The 25,774-nt window shown below is 38.4% G+C and overlaps 1 protein-coding gene across 2 annotated transcripts in view; it reads left to right on the forward strand.

Annotated features, from left to right (window-relative positions):
• GALNT2 (polypeptide N-acetylgalactosaminyltransferase 2) overlaps window positions 1-25,774 on the forward strand; it is an 86,197-nt gene that overhangs the window by 33,790 nt on the left and 26,633 nt on the right. For both annotated transcript variants that reach the window (XM_072993692.2, XM_078383159.1), the window contains exons 2-8: window positions 5,680-5,764; window positions 13,253-13,406; window positions 18,578-18,676; window positions 18,773-18,840; window positions 19,293-19,358; window positions 20,619-20,740; window positions 22,514-22,601. In XM_072993692.2, the coding sequence (XP_072849793.1) occupies window positions 5,680-5,764; window positions 13,253-13,406; window positions 18,578-18,676; window positions 18,773-18,840; window positions 19,293-19,358; window positions 20,619-20,740; window positions 22,514-22,601 (682 nt within the window). The remainder of the gene's footprint in view (window positions 1-5,679; window positions 5,765-13,252; window positions 13,407-18,577; window positions 18,677-18,772; window positions 18,841-19,292; window positions 19,359-20,618; window positions 20,741-22,513; window positions 22,602-25,774) is intronic.

Raw genomic sequence — 25,774 nt, forward strand, 5'->3', positions numbered from 1 at the left:
TTGTCACCTTTGGTGGTCCCTCTATGGGAGCACCAGCTTCCTCTCAGACCATTTCTAGATGGATTGTCCAGACCATCCGCTTTGCCTATGATTTAGCTGAAACTCCTCTCCCAGGCCCAGTCAGAGCTCACTCTACAAGGGCTATAGCGTCCTCAGCGGCCTTTCTGCACATGGTAGTCATTGCAGAGATCTGCCAAGCTGCCACATGGGCCACTCTGTCTACCTTCATCTCCCATTACCATCTAGATATCTGGGCTAAGGCTGAGGCTGTGGTGGGTTGAGCTGTCCTGGCTTCTGCATTTTCATGACATCCCTCCTCCAGATAAGTGAGCTTCCAATCACCCATTAGTGTGCATTCACAGGGACCATAAAGAAGAAAAAGAGGTTACCTACCTGTAACTCTGGTTCTTTGAGTGGTCATCTGTGAATTCACACTCCCCGCCCTTCCTTCCCACTGTCCATCACGTGTGCCATTGCATGCTGTGCAGTGGCAGTCGGTTCCATGGAACTGAGGCACTCAGTGCCGGGGGTGGAGATATAGCCAGTGTGAGGGAGGTCCCAGCACCATGTGCTTGAGTTAGAAAGTTCTGAGGCTGCTCCACGCAAGCGCGGATTAACCCATTAGTGTGAATTCAAAGATGACCACTCGAAGAACCAGAGTTACAGGTAGGTAACCTCTTTTTCTCCAGAATAGCAACTTTAATATCTTGTGAATAGTGACCTCGTAGACTGAAGTGATTTGAGACAGGTTTCTCTGTATTGTAATTTCTGATGTCCAACAGAGGCTTTTGTGGTCCCTGTAGTACAGCAGTCTCTGTGTAGCTACCTTCTCCACCCTAATGTTGTATGAGAAATCCTAGCAGTGAAAACAGTAGCTACTGTATGTGAACTTAATATACAAAATATTTTCTATAATTTAAAGTATTGTAAATTGCACTGGGGTCTGTTTCAGCCCGAAGATGTGATGAAAACTAATGAAATAAGTACATATTTCATTTAACATTGTACTATGGCAATAGTCCATTCCAGTTGGACCCCTATACTCATGGGAGATAGTTTCCAAGTCTCCTGGCGAATAGCAGTGAACCCATTCACTGCTATCTGGGCGGGGGGGGGGGGAGGACAAGAGAAGAATATGTGTGTGAGCGCTCCACTAATATGGTGTGAGCACTCCACTAATACCAGCTCCACTAAAATGGATGTCCTGCTTTATGGTTAAATCACAAAGACTTCAGTGGGGCTTAAGTATGCTTAATTGTATAGTAGATTATGATTTCCTTTACAGTAGCTTGCATCTCTTCCTGATACAGTGGTGCCTCGCATAGCGAGGTTAATCCATTCCGGATTAACCTTCGCTATGCGAAAACTTCGCTCAACGGAAACAAAAAACCCATTAAAACGCATTAAACTTGGTTTAATGTGTTCCAATGGGCCCTAAACTTACAGTTGAGCGAAGCTTCTCCATAGGGGCGGCCATTTTTGGGCCCTTGCAAAGCGAGGGCGTGGCAAGAAAAGTTGCGGTGGCCATTTTGGAACCGCTGATCAGCTGTTTTCCCCCGCTTCGTTGTGCGAAAATCGCTAAGCGAATCGCTTAGCGATCGTCGCACAGCGAAAAAACGCCATGGGGCCGTCGCTGAGCGAACGCTCCAGCGATGGGCCGGACCCCCTCGCTATGCGAATTCATCGCTCAACGGAGCGATCGCTAAGCGAGGCACCATTGTATTATGGTTTTCTTGCATACCTCATTATTAAAATGATTTATTACTGATATTAGTGTGCAAAATTTCTAGATTAGGTTTACTGTAAAAACAAAGCTGTTTCTTCCCTCCTCCATTAAGGAAGGATCATAGTTGGTGGAATGTAGAAGATTTCAGGTTCAGTCCTTGACATTAAAAAAAAAAAGATTCCTGACTTCTAAAACAAAGAAAGCTTTTGCTGGTCAGTGTTAATAAATTTGAACTAGTAGTGTCACTTGGTATACAGTTGTTTGCTGTGTTCCCCACCAAAAAAACAAAACAAAAAAAAACACAAAAAACCCACCAACAACTTAAAAAAAGATCTACAATAACATTCTCCTTTTGGAAAGAATGAACTTGGGTGTTTACAGTTGTAATCCCATTGCTATCACTTAATATAACAATTTCTGTAGATTATGCATGGATTTATTGCACAAACCTCAGTCTCTTAAGGGTCATCGGAGTTCAATCAATGATTATTGTAGAACACAGTTATTGCCACAGGCTGAAACACTAAAGCATGATTCTAAATTCAAGTTCACATGTAACACAGAAACTAGATTAGCAAATCCATGAAGTGCTTTTGCTTCTTTATGTTGGCTATTCTTACTACTCTTCATGAAAATAAATCAGGGTGATGATGGAAAAATTAACAAAGGTTAATTTTATAGATTTTCCTGATAGCTTTTATATAGTAGAGAAGTGTATACATGTGGATGGGAGAAATTAGAAACATATTAAAATAAAGACAGCAGTGAATTTTTGCACCAGAGCCATCTTCAGGAAACTAGTGTAAGAATTGCTGAAGGGTTGCTTGTGCGTAAGAGGACTAGTCTGCTCCTAGAACTAGTGTGCTCATTGCCCCCGTTAGATGCACAGTTGGCATGAATCTGAAGAAAATCCACAAATAGGGGATGCAGTTTGTATGCCCATACAGGGCATCCTAGGCACATGGAATTAAGTGCCAAACATTTTTCAGCCCTATATACCAGAGTCTTGAACAGAAAATCTGCGGGTTTCAAGGACTGTCTTATGACATCTTGTGATGAGGACTTTGTACTTGGTTCTGGAAGAATGGACAGAGTGGATTTAGATGTTAATATTTGAAAACAAAGAGATTTTTTGAATGTATTGTCTAGACTCTTCTATGGCTGATTAAAGAACTATGACAGAGAAAACAAGCTTCTTTTACAAGTTCTGAATCTTAAAGTGTTCAAATATTTAAATTGTGTACTGATTTTATCTTCCTCAAAAAAGAGGTTTGACTCACAGGGTATTTCCTAGTTTCCATTGTGGATATGTTTAGAATAAATTGGAGATATTTGATCTGGAAAATTAACAAATCATGTTTGGCAGCTTCCATGTACTGTAGAACATCACTACATAAACAACTGGAATTCAGAATTGATTGGGGTTGGAGTATAATTTGCTGTACATACACAGGATGTATATTTCTCAATTCTTGTAGTGATTCATTTTGGTAGTGTAGTATTTGATTGCATAGTACATACAGCACACAGAGGTATATGACAATTTTTTTTCCTAATTAATGACAAAAGCAGTCAGTTGACAGCATTTTAGGATCGTCGTCATTGTTTAGTCGTGTCCGACTTTTCATGACCCCATGGACCAGAGCACGCCAGGCCCTCCTATCTTCCACTGCCTCCTGGAGTTGTGTCAAAATCATGTTGGTTGCTTCGATGACACTGTCTAACCATCTTGTTCTCTGTCGCCCCTTCTCTTCTTGCCTTCACACTTTCCTGACATCAAGGTCTTTTCCAAGGAGTCTTCTCTTCTCATGAGATGGCCAAAGTATTGGAGCCTCAGTTTCAGGATCTGTCCTTCCAGTGAGCACTCAGGGTTGATTTCCTTTAGAATGGATAGATTTGTTCTCCTTGCAATCCAGGGGACTTTCAAGAGCCTCCTCCAGCACCACAATTCAAAAGCATCAATTCTTCGGCGATCAGCTTTCTTTATGGTCCAGCTATTACTTCCATACATCACTACAGGAAAAACCATAGCTTTGGCTATTCGGACTTTTGTTGGCAAGGTGATGTCTTTTCTTTTTAAGATGCTGTCCAGGTTTGTCATCGCTTTCTTCCCAAGAAGCAGGCGTCTTTTAATTTCGTGGCTGCTGTCTCCATCTGCAGTGATCATGGACCCAAGAAAGTAAAATCTGTCACTGCCTCCATATCTTCCCCTTCTATTTGCCAGGACGTGATGGGGCCAGTGGCCATGATCTTAGTTTTTTTGATGTTGAGTTTCAGACCGTTTTTTGCACTCTCCTCTTTCACTCTCATTACAAGGTTCTTTAATTCCTCCTCACTTTCTGCCATCAGAGTAGTATCATCTGCATATCGGAGGTTGTTGATATTTCTTCCAGCAATCTTAATTCCAGTTTGGGATTCCTCTAGTCCTGCCTTTCACATGATGTATTCTGCATATAAGTTAAATAAGCAGGAGGACAATATACAGCCTTGTTGTACTCCTTTCCCAATTTTGAACCAATCAGTTGTTCCATATCCAGTTCTAACTGTTGCTTCCTGTCCCACGTATGGGTTTCTCAGGAGATAGATAAGGTGGTGAGGCACTCCCATTTCTTTAAGGACTTGCCATAGTTTGTTGTGGTCCACACCGTCAAAGGCTTTTGCATAGTCAATGAAGCAGAAGTAGATGTTTTTCTGGAACTCTCTGGCTTTCTCCACAATCCAGCACATGTTAGCAATTTGGTCTCAAGTTCCTTTCCCCTTTCGGAATCCAGCTTCTGGGAGTTCTCGGTCCACTTACTGTTGAAGCCTACCTTGGAGGACTTTGAGCATAACCTTGCTAGCGTGGGAAGTGAGTGCAATTGTGCAGTAGTTGGAGCATTCTTTGGCACTGCCCTTCTTGGGATCGGGATGTAGACTGATCTTTTCCAATCCTCTGGCCACTGCTGAGTTTTCCAAACTTGTTGGCATATTGAATGTAGCACCTTAACAGCATCATCCTTTAAGATTTTAAATAGTTCAACTGGAATGCCATCACCTCCACTGGCCTTGTTGTTAGCCAGGCTTTCTAAGGCCCACTTGACCTCACTCTCCAGGATGTCTGGCTCTAGGTCAGCAACTATATTGTCTGGGTTGTCCGGGATATCCAAAACTTTCTGATATAATTCCTCTGTGTATTCTTGCCACCTCTTCTTGACGTCTTCTGCTTCTGTTAGGTCCCTCCCATTTTTATCTTTTATCATGTCCATCTTTGCACAAAACATTCCTCTAATATCTGCAATTTTCCTGAACAGTTCTCTGGTTTTTCCTTTTCTATTATTTTCCTCTATTTGTTTGCATTGTTCATTTAAGAAGACCCTCTTGTCTCTCCTTGCTATCTTTGGAAGTCTGCATTCAATTTTCTGTAACTTTCCCTGTCTCCCTTGTATTTTGTTTCCCTTTTTCTCTCTGCTATTTCTAAGGCCTCGTTGGACAGCCACTTTGCTTTCTTGCATTTCCTTTTCTTTGGGATGTTTTTTGTTGCTGCCTCCTAACAATGTTACGAGCATCTATCCAAAGTTAAGTACTTACCCCATTGCTTAGTAATCTTTCTTACTGAGTTTTGCATTTATGTATTTTTTGCACCATAAGACGCACTTTTTTCCCACAAAACAGGGGGGTGGAAAGTCTGTCCGTCTTATGGAGCGAAGAAAACAGATTATATTTTCCTGTTTTCTTTTCCTAAAAAATTGGTGCGTCTTATGGAGCAAAAAATACAGTATGTATGTATGTATGTATGTATGTATGTATGTATGTATGTATGTATGTATGTATGTATGTATGTATGTATGTATGTATGTATGTATGTATGTATGTATGAAAATCATAGTAGCGTCCAAAAAAGTAAGCATAATGATTTTTGCCGTATTGAAATAGTTTCTTTAATAATTAATCTCTGCTGTTTGTTTTTTCCCCAGGAGGATCCAAATAATATTGCAAAGAAAGATCAACGCAATAATAATGTGGATGACAAGTTCCAAAGTATGGAAACCCTACCACCAGGTACTGAAGTAGTGCATATTAACTTTTAACATAAAATATGGCCTGGCAGTATTACTCAGCTAGCAAGGGTAGGGTACTTCTTTGGTATATGAGTCAGCTAAAAAGGAAGATCTAGTATGACATGGATTGACTCAATGAAAGAAGCAACCGTTTTTAATTTGCAAAACCTGAGCAAGGCTCCCAATGATAGAACCTTCAGGAGGTATGTAATTCAGAGAACAGGCATAGTCTGAAGTAAACACCATATAACATATAAGGACATCATGGGGGAGAAATTATTTTTTAAATTTTGATTGATAAAATATTGTGAATACAACTTAATGAAGCCTTTAGGCTTCACTTGTCTGTGCATATACCTCATTGAATGTAAGCAAGGTGAAGAGCTTTCTCTCCAGGAAAGCTTTCCCTAAGAGACTGGTCTGCCTGAGTGGGATTTCAAATGGATTGTGGTACCTTACTGCTTTGAATTTGTTTTGGTGTTGTTAATGTTTTTTTTAATATGGTATTTGTTTGGTCCTTTTGTACTTGTATACTCACCATTGTTAGTGTTAGGAGCTGTCTTTTAATGATGTAAACCACCTTGGGTCCATTTTAAAGGGAAAGGTGGGGTGAAAATATTTTAAATAATTAATAAATAAACTCAGAGAGTAGACTTGTGTATAGGAGTGTGCTGGTAAGAGGGCAGTTATTTTTGTTTTGAACTGGTACAGGCTTGCAATGGTTCATAATTTCTGCAGTATCATTCATTAATTCACAATGAAAGGCGTAGTCCTGTTTATTTTTTACTTAAAGTCCTCATGATTGATGAGAGGCACCTGAAATGGCAGTATTTCCTGCAGAGTCAGAAATATTAAAACAACAAATGTTTTGTAAAATTATGATGATTGAATATTTAGTATTAGCAAATTACTAGGATTTTTTTCCTTGACATTATATGGTTCTCATTTTGGGCAGGAGCAATCTCTGAAAAATGGGATATGTGACTAATAAGATACTTAGTTCCAGGGTGGTTCTGGAATAACTGAGACAAATTTTGCAGCTGCCACAGCACAGAAAAAACAATGCACATACCAAATACTACAGAGGCAAAACTTCTGTACTTTATCAGCTTCATGACTGTGGTTGGGGGTTTGGGCCCCGTGCAGTTCAAAATCTATGTAGAACTCATGCCCCCCCCCAATGTAACTATAAAGAATAAAATGTTGATATTCTCTCTCACACACACAAACACATACACACAGAGCCTCCCCAGCTGCCATATGCAGCCACCAGGAGGGAATTGGCCAGGCTGCCACCATCACATCGGGGGGAGGGGGCTGCTGAACTGCCAACAGGGCCCCAAACCCACATTTTCCAGTCCACATCCTGGACACTAAGAGCAGAACAGTATTTATTGAATATTTACATATTTACTTATTTAAAGTGTACAACCAAAACTGTGCTGCTCAGATCTGTACAATTTGGGGAAGAAGTGTACTTGTCCTGCAAAGCTTTTAGATTGATTGGAGGTTTTGTGCATTTGTATTGTTAAAAGCTGACATGTTCACAGACAAGTAGTAAAGATTATGGAGTTTTGCAAAGCCATTAACTTTTTAATGAGTAAACACACTTCCTTTCAAAACCCTAAACACCATTTCCTGATGAGCTCACTGCTGTTAATAAAATATGAGGATTATAGCTGATTGAATTCAGCACCGTCAGCTTTTACAGGAGATAAAAACATGAACTTGCCTCCTGAAACTTAACTTAAAAGATTAATATCCACCTTTGTGAATTAATTTGTCCCAGCCCATATGTGTTAATTTTTCTTAAATTGACCTCCCAATTTATGAGCCTACACTTTTTAATTAAACTTTCACAGTTCACCTTTTAAATAAAGTAGGAATTAATATACTTCAACCTTTCAGTTACTTTTTACAGTTGAAAGATGCTATAAAATCAGTGTTACCCTTTGTAGCTAATATTTCCTGTTTGGCCATTTTCCTAATGAAATCTCACAAAAAATGCCACTATTTTTAAAATTGATTGTCTTGTAGTTGATCACCTCTTTTGTTTGAATCTGTTTCTGTTGATGTTTACTACTGGAAAGTTCTGGCCTGTTTTAGTTCTAGATGTGTAAGGAGGAACTAAGTAATGGAGCCAGCCAAAATAAGAGCAATGATATATAGAGGGTATGAATTTCAACAAACATTTCAGTACAAACTAATGGAAAATGTGCTTTTCTCTCAGGTGTTTATAGTGTCACCTTGCTGACATAGCAAAGTGTAACTAGCAAAAATTGACCCAAATTCTTCTTTCTTAAATCTGTCAATGAGGATTCAGGAAAGAACCAAGATTTTTAAGGCCTCCCCAGGCACAAATAACTAAATGTGTTGCGCCTGAAGCAAAGTAACCAAGTCTGTCTCTCCAATGAATTAAATCTAGTTTCATTATTATTTTTGCTGACTTCATATCCATGGCAATTCTAGAATGAACTCCAAACTTAAACAGGGATAATAATCTAGATTGCCAGGTTGGAATTGTTATAGTTTAAACAGTATTTACTTGCTGTACTAATCTAAATTAAGTATCCTTGTTGACATATGAAAGAATTTCTGAGACAGTATGCACATGAAATTAAATACAGTATGGCCAAAATCTTGTTACACCCACTGGCATACTGCATTCAGTATAAACCTCCATGGCGAATTGCTGCAAGCTAAGCAGTTAACATAGGCATTTGCTATTGTGTGGCTAGTCATGCAACTCAGTCTTAACTTCTAACAATTCACTACACAAAAGTAAAAGCGTAATAGGATTTTGGCTTGTATCTGTTAAGAAAACTCTATGTGTTTCCCACATTCCTTTATGCCTGCTGGTATGTATAATACCAGTGAATAGCAGACTTTAAAACAGCCTGGAAAATCGAACACAAAGTGTATTTTGGGGGTTACGGTGATATGTTGGTTATGATGCCAACATGCTAATGAAGAAGGCACAGAAGAGGTTGTATTTCCTGAGAATGCTCAGCAAGTTAAATTTATCTCAGCATTTACTTCTGTCATACTATCGTAGCACCATTGAGAGTGTCCTAACCTATGGCATTCTGGCATGGTTTGGTAGTAGCTCTGTAGCGGACAAAAAAGCTCTACAGAGAACCATTAAAATTGCCGAGAATATCATCGGGCTCCAGCTACCAACCCTGGATGACATCTTCACATCCCGCTGTCTGATGAAGTCACACAGCATCCTGAGAGACTCTTCCTATCCTGCTTATAACTTTTTTGAACTGTTACCGTCTGGCAGAAGATATAGAACAATTAAGACTCGGACCACACGTTTTCTGAATAGTTTTTATCCCAGAGCTATAATTGCAATTAATAATGAGCTTAAAGACCACAAGTAGTGAATAATTAGTTGGACTGTGTTACTTGGCCTGCGGTGTAGATGTTTGTATTTTTAGTGGGGGACTTTTAGTGGGTGGGGAGTGTTTGGGGAATTTTATGTGTGTGCATGTGTCTGGTCTCTGGGTGTCTGTGAATTTCGTTGTATGTGTATATACTTACAATGACAATAAATTATTATTATTATTATTATTATTATTATTATTATTATTATTATTATTATTATTATTATTATTATTATGTGCAGTTCTGTGGAGAAATCTGAGCAGAGACTGGTTGAAAGCCTATTGATTTAGCTCTGTCGGTGAAGATGTCATAACAGCAACCTTGTCTCACTAATTCAAAGTTTCCAATCCCCAAGTTCTGAGGGCCCCTTTCATCCTAGGGAAGCCTCTTGGAGCCTCAGAATGTGATGGAGTCTTTAATGTCCAAAAATTGTCTTCTCTGCTCCTAGTTCTGACAGCCTCCAGAAGATGTGCTTTGCAAGCAGAACTTTTTTAAAAAATTAGAATATCTCTCCCCCCCCCCCCCGGTTTTGGAACTAGCTCCTGTTGTTAAGCATAGTATTTCAAATTGTAATGTGGTATGGACTGTGAAGCATGTTCTCATGGCAGAAATGTCTGAACAATAGTCCTCTAGGTGAGGAAGAGTAATAGAGGTCTCCCAGGGCATTTTGTGATGAAAGAGCACATTATCCAGTACATGCCATAATTTGTTAGGATATATGGGTTTCCACTGTAGTTAATAATGGGGTGACTTAAATAGCATTAAAAATGTAAGTCACCTACTTTCTTAAATGGGATGCAGTAGGAACGGAACCAGTACTTTTGAAAGAATACTGTATTCATTGAATCAATTACCTCTTCAGCATGTGGATAGGATTTACAGATAACTGCTCTTATCCTTCAGTGGGCTAATGACTTTTGTTCAAAATATGCGAACAAAAGCTACTGTTTAATTTGGATGAGTTAAATTTATTTGATTTTATTTTGCTCCCATATTTGTTTTTAATAAAGTTCTGTGTTCTGAGAAAGAGCTTCTTTGGCCCTTGTTGGCCATCTGAAATATCTTGTTTGAAGATTTATTTATTTATTTATTTGTTTGTTTATTTGTTTATTTATTTATTTATTTATTTATTTATTTATTATTTTTCAATTTCTACCCCACCCCTCTAGACAGAGTCTACTCAGGGCGGATGAATTTTTAGTAGCACACGAGTCTGTTAGGTACATGCTATGTAGGAGTTCAGGTTCTCATTGTTGTTGTATGACTTAAAAGAAAATAGCTATGGCATAATAGCACTGATGCAACATCCAGTTCATGTATTTTTTTGTGCCAGTGGTATTAAACCATGACAGAGGATATGCAGAGGTGCTGCTTCTCTAGCCAATAGCAATTCAAGTCATACTCATAATTTACCTGCATAGCAAGGTAAATCGGAATATGAAGTCAGGCTGTAGTGTACGATCTCACTCCCATCAGTAGAGATACGGTGGATCGTACTAGGAGAAAATCTGGTTGCTTGTCTCTTTTGCTGGTCTAATATTTTCTTTGGGGTTTGTACTTCTCTGGAGGTGGCTGCTGCTTCCTGAAACCTTGCTGCCCTTGAATTCTGAAAATTGCAGAGATAGCCCCAATGTCTGAAATGGGTTATCTAAATGCATAACTTCATTAAATCTATATTTGGTTTGGCCAGTTTTAAACGCATAGCCACAATGGGGGACAGTGGGAAATAAGTTCCTTTTCAGCAGTCTTAGGGTCAAACTATACATTCAGGGGAGTGTTTATTTCTTTCAAGTAACTTGTTTCTCCTCTGACAGTGGCATTTGCTTAGAGGTACATGCCTGAACAATCAAACTTCTGAATTAAGCCTGTATTTACCTTCCAGTGGCCAATTAGAAAACAAATCATGTTAAGGTGCAAGATGAGGGATAGCATGTTATGACTATCACACATCTTTCACATATAATGAAGCATCTCTTCTAAAACGTGCTAAGCATAATGTCTAGTTTAATTCTCAGGTCCTCTCTATAAGTGAGGTGCAATTAGCATCCAAAGGAAGCTTGTAGAATGGATCCAGCTGAATTCAGTAGTGTGGATATATCTGTTATACAATTTTTGCCAAACTTAAATATTGAACATTGTAACCTAACTCACATTTCCTAACTGTTCACATTGATACATATTCAATGAAAGTGCATTCAAGGGAGCAATAGATTTTGCAGTTTTATTCTGGAGTGCTTTTCTTTGTTCTGCCTATTCAGCTCATTAACTTGTATGGCTAGAATGGATGGAATTAAGAAGGTTTAATCACATAAAGATGATCTGATTTAAATACTTCCTTTTCAGTGGTTGGTGGAAATGTCAGTTTTAAACAAAGATGCTGTAGTACCGTATTTTTTGTGTATAAGACAATACTTTTGTCTAAAATCTTAAGACTGAAAATTGAGGGTCATCTTATACACGGAAGTAAGCTGAGAGAACAAAACGGCCCATACCTTGCCTCTGCAAACAATCACGAGACTTAGCTGCCTCCAGTCACAAGGCTTAGCTTCCTACGGTCAGGAGACTTAGCTTTCTCCAATCACGAGCATTATGTAGGTGACATCAGCTGATGCGGAACAAACCAATTGAAACACACCTCGTTGGAGGTGGAGCATGTAGACAGTGCTCACATGCAACAGGGATTCGTAATGTCTGAGCGTTCTGAACCCAAAAGCTGAATAAAGTTAAAGTGTGGTGCATAATATGATAGTACTGGTATGTAAATGTTACATAATTCCTAAATAAAAATGTGTTCTGTTTTATGTTTAAAATATTGATTTCTTAATTTTGGGTTAGAAAAGGGGGGGGGCATCTTATACATGGGGTGCCTTATACACGGAAAAATACAATCCCTTAAGGCTAAAAAGCATGTTTACGATAAATGTGTTTTTGTATTTAAGATTGCTGATGTATGTAAAATATCTTGACAAGTCCAGAAAACAAAAACTAGAAGCTGGGCTTTCTGAACAGTAGCACATTCTTTATAGAATGGTCTCCTGCAGGAGATGTGGCAGGCACCTTCCTTTTGCATATTTAAAAAGCCCTTAAAAAGGGGTTAGTAAGGCTGGAGTCTCTGACTCCAAAAGGGGGAGGGTTTAGTTTAATTTGAGGGGTTAGTTAGATTTTTCCTTTTCCTTTGCTTTTTTCCCCTTTTTCTCTTCTTCTGTGAAAATAAAATAAAAATTTAAAAAAACAGCTGTTCAGAGAAGCTTTGGGGGAGGTTCTTCCCCAAGTAGCTGGGATATGGATAAAGGAGGAGAGGAATATTGTAGTCTATGATTCGAAACGGCTATTGCTGCCTATCTTGCTGTTTTTCTATTTGTGATACCATCTAGTGTTTGTAGTAATTATGTAATTTATGTTTTATTTTAAAAAATTGTACACCACCCAGAGTAGCGAATGTTTAGATGGGCGGTGTGTAAATCAAATGAATGAATGAATGAGACAAAAATAGCAGTCAGGGTAGAGGTCAGGATTTTGACTGCCACAGGGAGAGGGTCACCTACCCATGTTATATGTCCAGTTAAACTGTCCTTTCTTAATGGCCATTTGGCATTGTAGAGAGGTTAATAGTGGTCCTACCGTTAACAGCAGCTGGTAGCATGTGACCTTGTTTAGGCTGAAGGGGGAAGAAAGGTTAGAATTTCCTAACCATTTTGCCATCAGTGTGATGGAGCTCCATGGCAGCAGCTGTATTAGTTTACAGACTGAATCACATTTAATTCAATAGTACATTTAATATTAACATGTCGCTTGACCTTATTTGTTGTTTCATAACCCTTTGTGTCAGGTTTTAGACCTGTGCTCAGTGTGTACTTTCCTTAGAGTGAAGCTTATAGTAAGTTTAATCATGAATGGGAATGTGGTTTATAGCTCAGAAATGCTGGCACCAAAGACACATCATGTGATAGATCTGCTTTGAGTTAGTTGGAAGGAAAGATACAACACTTGCTTTTCTGGGATTTGAAAACTTTGCTGTACTTACTTGTAAAATGCAGATGGTTAATATAAAGCCACAGTTCTTTGTTTAAATCAGTTAACAGTTTTTCTTTCTCTTTAGGAAAAGTTAGGTGGCAAGATTTTGACCAGGAAGCATATGTTGGAGTTACCATGGTTAAAGCCGGTCAAGATCCATATGCCCGTAATAAGTTTAACCAAGTTGAGAGTGACAAACTGCGAATGGACAGAACTGTACAAGATACTAGACATGATCAGTAAGTACAAAATTGTTATCTTGAATAGGTTTCATGTAGAAAGTAGTCCATAAAATGAAAGGCTTTATTTGTGCTGGCAAACAAGCAGTCATGCAGTTGCTCAGCTGACGTTGTCAAGACTTGGCAATTACAGAAATATCTCAGCTGTATTTATACTTCTCTTGTGCCATTCTCTGATGTGTCTCATTCATTCCTAGTATAGTGTGACTACTTTGTAACAATACAGTGCAACAAAAAGGTGAATTATGCGGTCTGTATGAGATTGCTTGACTTATACTAGGAATGCATGCTTTTATGGTGCTTTTGATGTGAAGTTTCAAGATGGTGAATTATAGAAGATGTTGGTTGATTTCTAGTTAACCAGCATTGCTCTTGATTAGAGTTGCTCAGTGATGGAAAGCTTTTGGTTTGGACTTCATTTCAGTGACTTGGAAAATGATCCAGTTCATCTCAGACCACTTCAAAGGCTACCTGATTTCACACCTTGCTTGAGGAAATCCAGAGCTGTGTGACTTGCTCTTGACTTTTATTGGAAGAATGATAACAGGAACTTGGGGTTTGCGCTGCTCCCTTCTTTGGCAAACTGATTTGGTCAGAGCTTAGAATGTCTTATGAATAACAGTTACTTGCTATCATTCCTTTTTCGAGGCAACAAGGGCATAACGGCATTTTTTGGATGAAGTAAATGAACTGTCTGTTAGGTTTCTGACTAGGAGCCTTAGGTTGGCAGCTCAGTTACCCACTCTTCTCGTAGGAGAAGAGCCAGTGTGGCCTTGGGCAAAGCTGCACAATCCCTAGGCACCCCCAGAAAAAATGAATGGTAAACCACTTCTGAGTTCTCACTAACTAGAAAATTCTGAAAAGGGTTGCCGTAAGTCCGAATTAACTTGACAACATATTATTATTCATATTATTATTATCAATATTCTTACTGTGAATGGTGTATGTGTGTGAGGCTAATGTAATAATTTTTTAAAAACTACGTTCTAAATTCTAATTTATATGCATACTGTACATCTTCAAGGTGCTTCAGATAAATAAGCTGTAGAATTTCTGAAGCTATAGAACTGTGGTGGATGAATAACAGTTGGTAGTTTTGTGTTTTGGAGAGAACTTCAACACTCAGCATTTCGGAAGCAAGTACACTTCTATCCTGTCCTGCCTGGCATAAGGCATATATGCACCTTTAGTAGTGTCAGGCACATGCAATGGACATATACTTCCAACCTTGCAACAGTAGAACAGCATGGCAGGTACATTTTCTCTGCATTCCTCATTTGTTCAATAACTTACTTCCTGCATGTGTAAGAAATAGGCAGAGACACAAGACACATTTACAGACAGGAACAAATGCCTTTTCAGAATTTCCCTTAATTTCCTTTGTCCAGAGTCATTTCTGAAACACACTTTCAGTGCTCTAGCTTTGCATCTAGGATATGTTTGAATAGGGATGGGTCTCTTGAAGTCGTTTATGCAGACAGAGTAGGCTAGCAATTAGGCTAAGTGATTAAACATTGCTAGTATCTGTGGCTTGATTATACTGTCATGCTTCATTGCGATTCAACAAATTGAATGCAAATTGACACCTTAAGGGGAAAAAGGCCTACTAACTTTCACATTTACGAAGTAACATGTCTAGAGTCAAGAATAAAGCTTTGAGAAATTGTGAGGGGTGTGTGCAATAAAATAGTGATATAAGGAAGCCTGCTAGAATATCACATCATTTTCAGTTGCTGTTTTTACTTGCAGTAAGCTGCCTTGTTATTGTTGTTGTTTGCTGTCAAGTGGAATGACTTATAGTGATCCTAATAGGGCTTTCAAGGTTAAGTGAGGTATTTAAGGAGTAGTTTTATCAGTTCCACTCTCCCACTGAGTTTCCATAGCTGACCTGGGATTCAAATCCAGACCTTCTGAGCCCTAGCTCATTACTCTACACACTACACCATATTGGGTATCTTATAAAATTAAAATACCAAAAACATTGGCAGGTGAAATGAATCTTATCTCAGTAATTATATAAATTCTGGGTGGAATTTATGGAGCAGAGCCAGGTTTAAGAGGGTATCTTTTATGTGTGGTACTTTTTTCATCCCCATCCCAGGTGATAAGTTAGAAACCAGCAGAGTTCTAATATATTTAATAACTCACACTTGGGTAACTGCGTTTGACTCATCTCACTTCTGAAATTAAAATTTCCCTTGTGTGTATGGTAGGGTTTTTTCCTCAAAAAGACATATAATTTGTTCTTGTGAGTTCCACCATTCAGTCTGAAATCACACAGACATAGGCTTATCACCTAAGCTGGACACTGAATGCTGAACCATGGCTTAGCACTGTGTACATGAGCAGAAAGAAGCCTGTAGGAAGCTTTGAGCTCACACATTCACCTACAGTCCTGTCATAGGAGATTGCTCCCCCTGGAGGCTTGTGGGTGTGCTGTTGTCATTTTTGTTTTGAGAAAGTAATGGGGGTATAGGAGTAGGGAGGGTGAGAAATAGCAAGGGTGCTTCTGTGTGATTCCAAACCTTCTTCTAAATTATGGTTTAGTGTTACTGAATGAGCTGCAGATGTTACTAAGTAGAACTAAGTTTTACCAAACTTTACTAGATCATCAGGGGGATGACATCAATGCTGCTATTTTCATCCCTTTCCACAGAATCATTGTGTCCTCCATTTCCTACAAGTTTTATGATACAGCTGCACTGGTGTGAAATTTAAGGTTTTAATTAATTCATTTTGCATTTAAAAGCAGAAGTTTTTAAAGAGTTTATTCTTCATATTTGTTTCAGTAGTTTATTTTGTACAATGCCTTGGACATCTTTTTAGAGCCAAAAGATTATGGCCAAAACCCTGTTCCAGAGCTACACCCGTGCAAGTGGTTATTAAATTCATGCTGAGGTGGAAGCCATATCCAGCAAGCAGTTCTGTATTTGCATTGTACAATTAGTTCCACAATCATTGTGTGATCAGGCACACAGTATAATTTCTTGCAGACTTCTGCAGACATGACTTTATAAAAGTTAGGTGCTTTAGAATTTCAGCCAATGTGTAAATGCTTATTTTAAAGATATGCATGATAGCTGTTTACTTGTAGAGGAAAATGAAGATTCAAGCACAGATATTTCCCTCTTTCAGTTTCTGTTGACTTTTACTGAAAAAGTTATCTTCCAGATACTTTAAAAAGTTGAAATGTGATCTACTTTAGTTTCTGGTCTAATATTTTCACTTTACATATATTTGTGTCTCATATTATGATTGTCATCAGTGCAGTCAGAAATTTCAAAATTTTCAATACCTTTAAAACATATAAAATAGACTAGCAGCAAATGTCTGGTTTGTTATATATGGGAGAGAACTGGTTTGTTAAATGCTTGTAATGTTTAGAAGAGAACCAAAAATGTGTAAAGCTTTCACCTGCTCTGATTAATTCTGGAAAGGAATAAACAAAGGATTAACAGGGCTTTTCAGTTCTATTGCCAGCAAGACTTTTAAGCAGCTTAATTTTATATAGGCCCCGTAGGTTTATAAATATTTGGGGATTTGTTTCACTTTAGAAGACCTAGATTCAACTTGCTCTATTAAAGCAATTCATTTTGATCAGCTTTAGATGGAATATTATACCATTATTGGTAGGATTAGACTTAAACCTAACTCAATGGTGTTCTGCACTGGTCTTAAACTACAAATACTTTGTGATATTTTTAAAGCTCCCTGTCTGTTGAAATACAATAGTATATATAACTTGCAGCCTGACTCAATTCGTTTTCAAAAACTGTTTGAGCCCAGTACATTGACCTTCATTTGTTGCAAGTTTTGGAACTTAAATATCTATATACAGTACTTTGCCAAACTACTGCCACTCTAATGCACCATGGATCACAAGTGAGACAAATATGGCATTGGATATTTCAGTGTTAACGCATGTACATTGTCATGCATAAACTGAAGCTTAATCCATATAAGACAAGGAATAAGGATGCAGCCTGTGCTGGATGGAGTTACACTCCTCCTGAAAACAACAAATGTGCAGTTTTGTGGTGCTTCTGGATTTGTCTCTGAGCATGCACGTCCAGGTTTCGATGGTGACCAGAAGTGCCTTTGCAATTAAAATTAGTTCTACAGTTGCACCCATTGCTGGAGGAGAGGTCTGATCTTGTCATGGTGACGCATGCCTTAATTGCATCATGGCTGGATTACTGTAACACACTCTTAACACTGAAAGTGTCCAGAAACTTCCATGGGTCCAAAACACGGCAGCCAGATTGATAACTGGGGCTGGTCACAAGGATCACTGGCTGCCAATCTGCTTCTGGGCACAATTCAGAGTGCTGGTTCTACCCTATAAAGCTCTCAACAGGTTGGGTCCAAGCTACCTCATAGACTGCATATCCCTTTATGAGCCTGCTTGGGTGTTAAGATCATCATGAGAGGCCTTTCTCTGGTACTGCCACCCTCATAGGTGGATGTGATGAAGACATTGGCCTTCTCCATTGCTACTCCCAGACTTTGGACTCCCTCTAAAAGGAGGCTAAGCTGGCCCCATCTTTGCTGTCCTTCCGCAAGCAGGTGAAGAACTTTTATCTTCAGGTAGGCCTTCCCTCAGAGACTAGCTGCCTGAGTGGAGTTGTTAAATGGATTGTTGTCCTTTACTGCTTTGAATATGTTTTTGCCATTTTTTATCGTGTTGTAGTGTGGCATTTGACCCTTTCTGGTATTTGTATACTTCCTGGTATTATTTTTAAATATTGTCTTCAGTGATGTAAGCCAACTTGGCACCTTTGTGACAATTTCTACTATGTTTCTTTAGGGCAAGATGAAATGATGCAAGCAACATGCCATGTAATGAAGTGCCCATAAAACCACTTGTGCAGTTAATGCACACAAAACCCAGCCCTTGACCTCACCAACATTAAACCCCTTGTGGTACAGACTTCAAGGCTTTAAGTTTCATCTAAATCAAATGTTTAGTAATTGTCTTTGTATTAATTTTAGCTTTTGGAATCCCCCTTTGTGTTACAGAATGCCAGTCATTTATTCTTCAAATGTACTTCTGTTGTTCCTTTTCTAGAAGAGATTATGTGGAGGCATGCTGTACATCTTCAATAAGGGCCTCTTCATAGATGTATTGACAAACTCAGAGCTTTAACATTTGAAATACTTTTGTCTTTAAGGTGCCAGAGGAAGCAGTGGCGGGTGGACTTGCCAGCAACAAGTGTAGTCATCACTTTTCACAACGAGGCACGATCAGCTTTGCTTCGAACAGTTGTCAGGTATTCCTGAAACTTATTTCTCTGCTGACAGGCAATCACTGCAGTGTGTAATACATGAATATTATTATGTTCCTTTTTTTTCTTCTTTTTCTTCAGTGTTCTCAAAAAAAGTCCACCCCATCTTATCAAGGAAATCATTTTGGTGGATGACTACAGTAATGATTGTAAGTAGTTATACAGAATTCTGCTTCTGCCAAACAAAAACAAAAACAACCCCCCCCCCTCTAAATACAATATGCCTATATGGAGATACATTTTTAGCTGAGGTTGTTTGATTTCCATTCTTTGGTTTGTGCATCTATTTGGCAACAGTCCCATCTTGCATATAACTCCCAAAACATTTGCTTTCTGATGTCGTAAATGAAATACCATATGATAGCAAATATTTCACCTTGGTCTCAGTGTCCCTTCTAACATTTCAAATTGTATGAAGCTGAAATTCTCATCAGTGTTAAGAAGAGTCTTGTAGAGCAGATTTACCTTGGGAAGAAAATAAATAACTCCAAAACTTGTCAGTGCAGATGGTTTGGCAAGGAAAAAGAACTTCTTACATGTTTTTATTCCCTTGTGCCAAGATAAATAAAGGATTGACAAAGGTTCTTTCTTTCTTTCCTAGCTGAGGATGGTGCTCTCTTGGGGAAAATTGAAAAAGTGCAGGTACTAAGAAATGACCGCCGGGAAGGTGAGCCTTTTATTAGGACTGGGGGGAAAATATGAAAACACAAACACCAGGCAGTGTTATTTTTGTTTATGCTAAGAGTGCTCTGATCTTGCTGCAGATACTGCATGCAGAAGAAATAAAACCTGTGTAAAGAAGGCAGCTGTTCAATCTGATAGCCTTTATTATTCTGTTTTCTGACTTGCTTTCTGAGGGCTGAATCCAGAGAGCTGATTACTGTTGAATTTCCTTCCATCAGCAAAATTGTGGACAGAGTAATCACACCATCTGCAATGCCTTTTGTACCCCCAAAACTGGTTCTTGAGAGTTGGGAAGGTGTCTGGAGCCTCTTCACCAGCAGGAAACCCCTCCCCCTGTCAAGACCAGATTGGTTCTACACCATAGATGTTTAGAAAAGACCTAAAAAGCAGTGCATTCAGCATGCATGAGTCGTGTTACTCTTCTGTTGCCAAATAGTAGATATAAATAGTAGATGGGTGATGGTTCAGTCTTTCCTTGAGTACGTTGTACAAAAAGTCTTCTACTTGTAATGCGAGCAGCTCCTATGGAAGTAATACCAGGGCAATCCCTTTGCTGCAATTTGATTGAATTTTGTGTAAGCAAAAGGAGCTATCCTTTTCTGCCCCATCAAAGCCGGAACAATCTGTCTTTTAATTCAGAAACCATTGTGGACCCCATTGTTCTCAGCTGCCATCAATAGAAGTGCAGCAGTTTCTGAGTTTACTCTCAGACATGCCCCCCCCCAACTCACTTATATTGCAGCTGTAGTGACATCTCTGGCAGCAATGATCGTGACAGCAAGGGAGTTATCCTCCTCTTTAGAGGTCAGAGTGTTACTATAGCTACTTCCCAGCTTCCAGGACTGGTGGGTATTTACTTTTCACAGCATATGGTATTTGTGTGGTTGCTGAAGGAGCATTCTAACTTTCCAAAGCCATGTTGTAAAAAAGAAAGCCTTCCTTGCCATAGCTGCAGCTAAATTGAGAACTGGCCCCCATTTGTAATATTGGCACAATCTGCAAGCACAGCAAATTGATATTTCAAACTAAGTTTTCATGATCTTTTGCAGAACTCGTGTAGAAAAGTTTGGCAACATCATTAGAGGAAAGTAGAATGTGATGCTATTACTTAATATCACAAGAGGTTTATCAAGTTGCAATCAAATGGACCACCCAGCCCAAGTTACTTTCTCTTAGTTGCAGCTAGTACTTGGAGAACTAATCTTTGTTGAATGTACTGCTAATATATGGTCTTGATTTTCAGGTTTGATGCGTTCTCGTGTTCGAGGAGCAGATGCAGCACAGGCTAAAGTACTGACATTTTTGGATAGTCACTGTGAATGTAATGAGCACTGGCTGGAACCCCTTCTGGAGAGGGTCGCTGAAGTGAGTTAAGAGGAATATAAACTACTGATCTATAAGCTGATCTGTTCAAATGGTGTGGAAGAATTTAGTGGCAGTATTCAACAGCCATCTAATTTCAGCTAGTACCTTCTTCATGTGGCTCAGTCCACTGATTAGAATGTGAGTTTGAGAAATCAAGTCATTACAATTTGATCAGGTCAGAATCATACATAAATCTAACCTTCTAAAACAAGGGAACAGTTTCCAGATGAAGGCTTTATTTGACAGCCTTATTCTATTTATTTGTTTGTTTGTATTATCTATAGCCACCTTTCTCCCAATAAGGGAACTCAGTAATTAACTGAAAGTAAATTGAACATATTGTATTGTAGGACTAACCAACGTAATTGAAATTAAGTTGCCAGATCAGATGAGCATATAGTTGAATATGAACTCTGAGAAATTGCTGATTTGACAAAAGTATGCAGCATGTCACTAAAACTGGGTTCCTTGGTGAAATAATGAAAGGTGGCCTGTAATGCTAACTTCTGGAAAGATAGGTGGTATTTGTAGGTGCATTAGCCTAACATCTGACTCGCTTAAATGAAAAGAATAATTGAAAAGTAGTATCAGATGCCAAGAACAAAGTTTGTTTAGGTAAAAATCAGCATGGCATTTGAAAAGAAAGGGCTTATCTCAACTTTTCTACAATCCTAAATGGTGATATGGTAGCAATGTATTCTTTGAATTGCTAAAAAAAACCAGTTTGACCCAGTCGATTACCAAAAGCTCTCAAGTTGATTTAGCACTTATGGGAGAAGAGGACGTGTTCTATTATTAAGAGAAATTGGTTATAAAACAAGAAACAAAAAGTAAACATAAAAATATCACAGTAAGCAATAAGCAATGCAGCCTTCCAGGAATTTGCATTAGGAGCATATCTGTTGAATGTACTCACATTGTTTTGAATCAGAACTAAGCAGTGAAAAGTCTGGACATGATAGTCATTCAGACTCTGAAAACCCAAGCAGATTGAGAAGAACTCAGAAAGGGCATTTCCAGAGTGGGTGAATAGGCAGCAAAATGGCAAATAAATGTCATTATAAACAACTGATGTACATAAGGGTTGCATGGTTACTGCATTTGGAAAATCTTATGTAAAGGTAAAGGTTCCCCTTGACATTTTTAGTCTAGTCGTGTCCGACTCTAGAGGGCGGTGCTCATCCCGTTTTTCAAGCCATAGAGCCAGCGCTTGTCCGAAGACAGTTTCCATTGTCACGTGGCCAGCGTGACTAGGGAACACCGTTTTACCTTCCCACTGAGATGGTGCCTATTTATCTACTCGCATTTACATGCTTTCGAACTGCTAGGTTGGCAAGGAGCTGGGACAAAGCGACGGGAGCTCACTCCGTCGCATGGATTCGATCTTACGACTGCTGGTCTTCTGACCCTGCAGCACAGGCTTCTGCGGTTTAGCCCACAGCGCCACCACGTCCCTGAAAATCTTATGTAATCTTATGCAATTATATTGTAGGGCTAACCAACACAATTGAAATTAAGAAGTTGCCAAAGTAAATATTGTAATTTTGGGAATGATCAAAGCTTTGGAATAGCTTATGCATTAAAAAAATTTATTTCTATATGCTGCAGAATAACTTATGCCTTGCTTTTTTCCCCGTTTGCTTTGTAGTGGAGAATATTTTTAAAATGTGTTTGGATAGGTTTTGTGACATGCTTTCTCCTCATATCCAAAAGTTCAGAAATCTTCCATGTCTGAATCGTTTACACTGATTTCTGTTTCACTGTTTATTTTAGGACAGAACCAGAGTTGTGTCTCCTATAATTGATGTAATTAATATGGACAACTTCCAGTATGTGGGGGCATCCGCTGATTTAAAAGGCGGTACGTATCAGTATTGTAATATACGATCTTTCCAATGGCCATGAATGTGAAAACATTCAAATACCCCCTCAGGCAAGTTATACAGTATATCCGTTCTCTTTTTACACAGGTGAAATTCTGAGAGTTGGAGTGCTTTACTAAATCTGGTCTTCTGTACGTCAGATTTCCAAATGGCTGCCTCTAAATTGATAGCACAACTGCTTTTGAATAAAATTTTATCAACTGTAATTAAATTGAAATCTAATTGAAAATTCAGATAGGATATGGCAAATATCTTTCAAATAATCTAAGTCTGAAGACATGTGTGTCGCATAATTAATCACAGTGTTTAATTTCTTACAAAGGTGTAATTCAGTATTTTTGGCTGTGAGGAAAAACAAAGATGTGAATGCTCTCTCAGATTCAGAGTAGAAGCTTTTAAATCTTTATAATGTAATCTTAAGTAATGTAGGTTTAAATAGGACTCATGTAGTCATAACTAATTTGCGTTTGGGGAGTGGTTATTTCAGACTCCTTGAAGCTTTCCCTACTATGCTGAAAGGTTCAGATAGTTACAGAAATTCTGGAGACAAGAACAAGAACATATATCTCTTTTCCTTCTACAGCATCCCTGTATAGAGCAGGGAGAAGCCAAGAAGGAGGAAGGGCACTCTTGTGACACCTGAGCTTTCAGAAGCACAGCAATGTGTAGCCTGTATAATTAAAAATTGTAAACCGCCCGGAGAGTGCTTGTAGCGCTATGGGGCGGTATATAAGTCCAATAAATAAATAAATGAATAAATTATATCAGGGACGTTGCTAAGCTGTGGATTTGATCTCTTCTGTGGTAGGGAATGCAATGCCTTCCAAAACAGGATGAAATCAACTCCATGATCATTGGATTCACCATTCACCAAGTTCTCATTATATGACAGCTCTTGTCTGTTCATTTATCAGCTGCAAACACCTGTTAAATGTACCTCTCAGATAAAATGAAGAGGTTCCAATAGATTTTAACAGTATCTTGTTCAAAAGTGCTAGCTGTCCACCCCAAGAGTTTTCAAGGAGGTAAAATCTAGGGAAACTTACATATTAACTACCATGGGGAAGCAAACATTTCCCAGCACTATCTTCTAGCAGGAAATCCAGAATGAGTCTATAGATTTTGATGTTTAATCTTGCATTCCACTAACACTCAGACATGAGAAAAGGGTGTCCCATGTATGTGATTTAAGGTGACATTATTGCTTCTCTGTGTTCATGTCTGACATAGTTTAAAGGGCTATAGAAGAATAAGAACTCTTTTGATTTTTAGAAGTAGATTAAATCTCATTTATTACATTTTAGAATGTAATGTGTAAGATCCTTTTTAGTAAAGATGATAAAGAAAACCAGAAGGAATATGCAGAAGAAATGATTAAATTGAGATGTATACATTTTTAAAAGCTGTATCTAAAATAGTATGTTTGTAGGCATAAGGGTCTGTTTTAGGTATCATGGATTTAGAAAACTTAGACTCTGAAATAGAGATTTCTTGTATATGTGTAAAAAATTCAAAAGAATAAACCAAAAGGATAGAAATGGAATAATAAGTGGTGGAGGCCACTATTAGCAAGATCTCTGATAACAAATGTTGTAGAGTATCTAATGCATGCATTTTTCTGAACATCACCATCATTAATTTTCCCTTGACACTCTAATATACAGTGAAAGGTAATGTGTAAACTAGTAGTTAGTGTTTGCTTTATAGATTCTTAATTACCTATGATCAAAGGAATACCTTAAGAGGTGCCATGATCATAGAAACAATGTACTGTCATGGAGTACCATCAGTGCAATTGTTATATTTCTCCTTGTATATGATCACATCTGAGATCAGTTGTAGTTGTGAACTGACAGAGAAGAGAAATTGAAGCCTATTTATGTCACTGAGATACCATGATAAGCAGATGATGATGATTTGACTGCCTTAAAGGAAGAACACATGTCTTTAAAGTGCTCATTTTTAAAGCTCTGTCTCAGTACACAGTTCGTTATAGGCCTCACAGTAAGTGGAATTTGTCTGACCAGATTGGGTTGATGCATTCATGCTAGATTACTGTCTTTAATCCAATTAAATACTGCTGCACACCTTGCACTCTATTGATTTTTGTTCTAAAAGAAACTCCTAATGTTTGATCTAGTGTATATTCTATGGAGAATTTGTAATGACATTTCATGCCATAAAATATACATTTGCTATTTTAAAAGACGTTTCAGTTATCACATGTTCCCCTCCTACCTAATTAAACTGTAATAGTCATATACAACATTCTTTTGAGAGGAGAGATCAAGTTGAAGTTGTACCTTAGAATTTGTAATATCTGATAGCATGCTGACCCATTAGGCAAAGATTAGCTACATGGAGCACTATGGCCAGAATCTTCTTTACTTAAGCAACTATGTCAGTTTTTCCTCCCTGCACATGCTCTGTTATGTGCCTGCATCACAGTGATTGGAGGAATTGAATACCTGAATTTGCAGAGGGAAGTTGCAAGAGGGTATAGGTGGTGACTCTTAACATGATTACCTTACGCACATGGTTTTTTGCCAGTTGGAATTGAGGCAACGTGAATGAAGAATATCAACACATGGAAGAAACTAAAAATATTCATGTTTCTTTTTCTCTAATACTAATGAGACCTATTTATGTGCACAGCTTTTTTTCTTTCAATGTGCCACTGGACTTTATTTTCTGCTTAAGTTCAGTTAATTGTTCTGACACTTCTAATTAATGAAGGTGATTTCCATTTTCTTTTTACATCATGTAGCTTAGATAAACACGACTGAGTTTTCCTTTCCTTAGAGAGAAAAAAGGCTTCTTGTACAGTATCTCAAGTTATGTGCCACGCAGAGGGCTTAGAGATAGCTTGTGCACTGCGTGCTCTTAGGGTCTTTCGCTTCTGCCTTTTAGGAGGATTTAAATCTTTCATCACTCATGTGCACTTTCCATAACTTAATGTAATATTCAGATATCTGTCAGCAGTCATGCATTGATGAGGTTTTACAATGTTGTAGCACATGAACAGAATTTTGGTTTTAGGTTTTTTAACACATAGTTTTCAAATACATTATGTATTATGTAACTGTCCCACTTTTCCTTCTAGGCAAACAAACATGTTTCTCCCCCACCCCAAACCGACCACCCTGAACAG

Source organism: Pogona vitticeps, chromosome 1, assembly GCF_051106095.1.
Source record: "Pogona vitticeps strain Pit_001003342236 chromosome 1, PviZW2.1, whole genome shotgun sequence".
Taxonomy (NCBI): domain Eukaryota; kingdom Metazoa; phylum Chordata; class Lepidosauria; order Squamata; family Agamidae; genus Pogona; species Pogona vitticeps.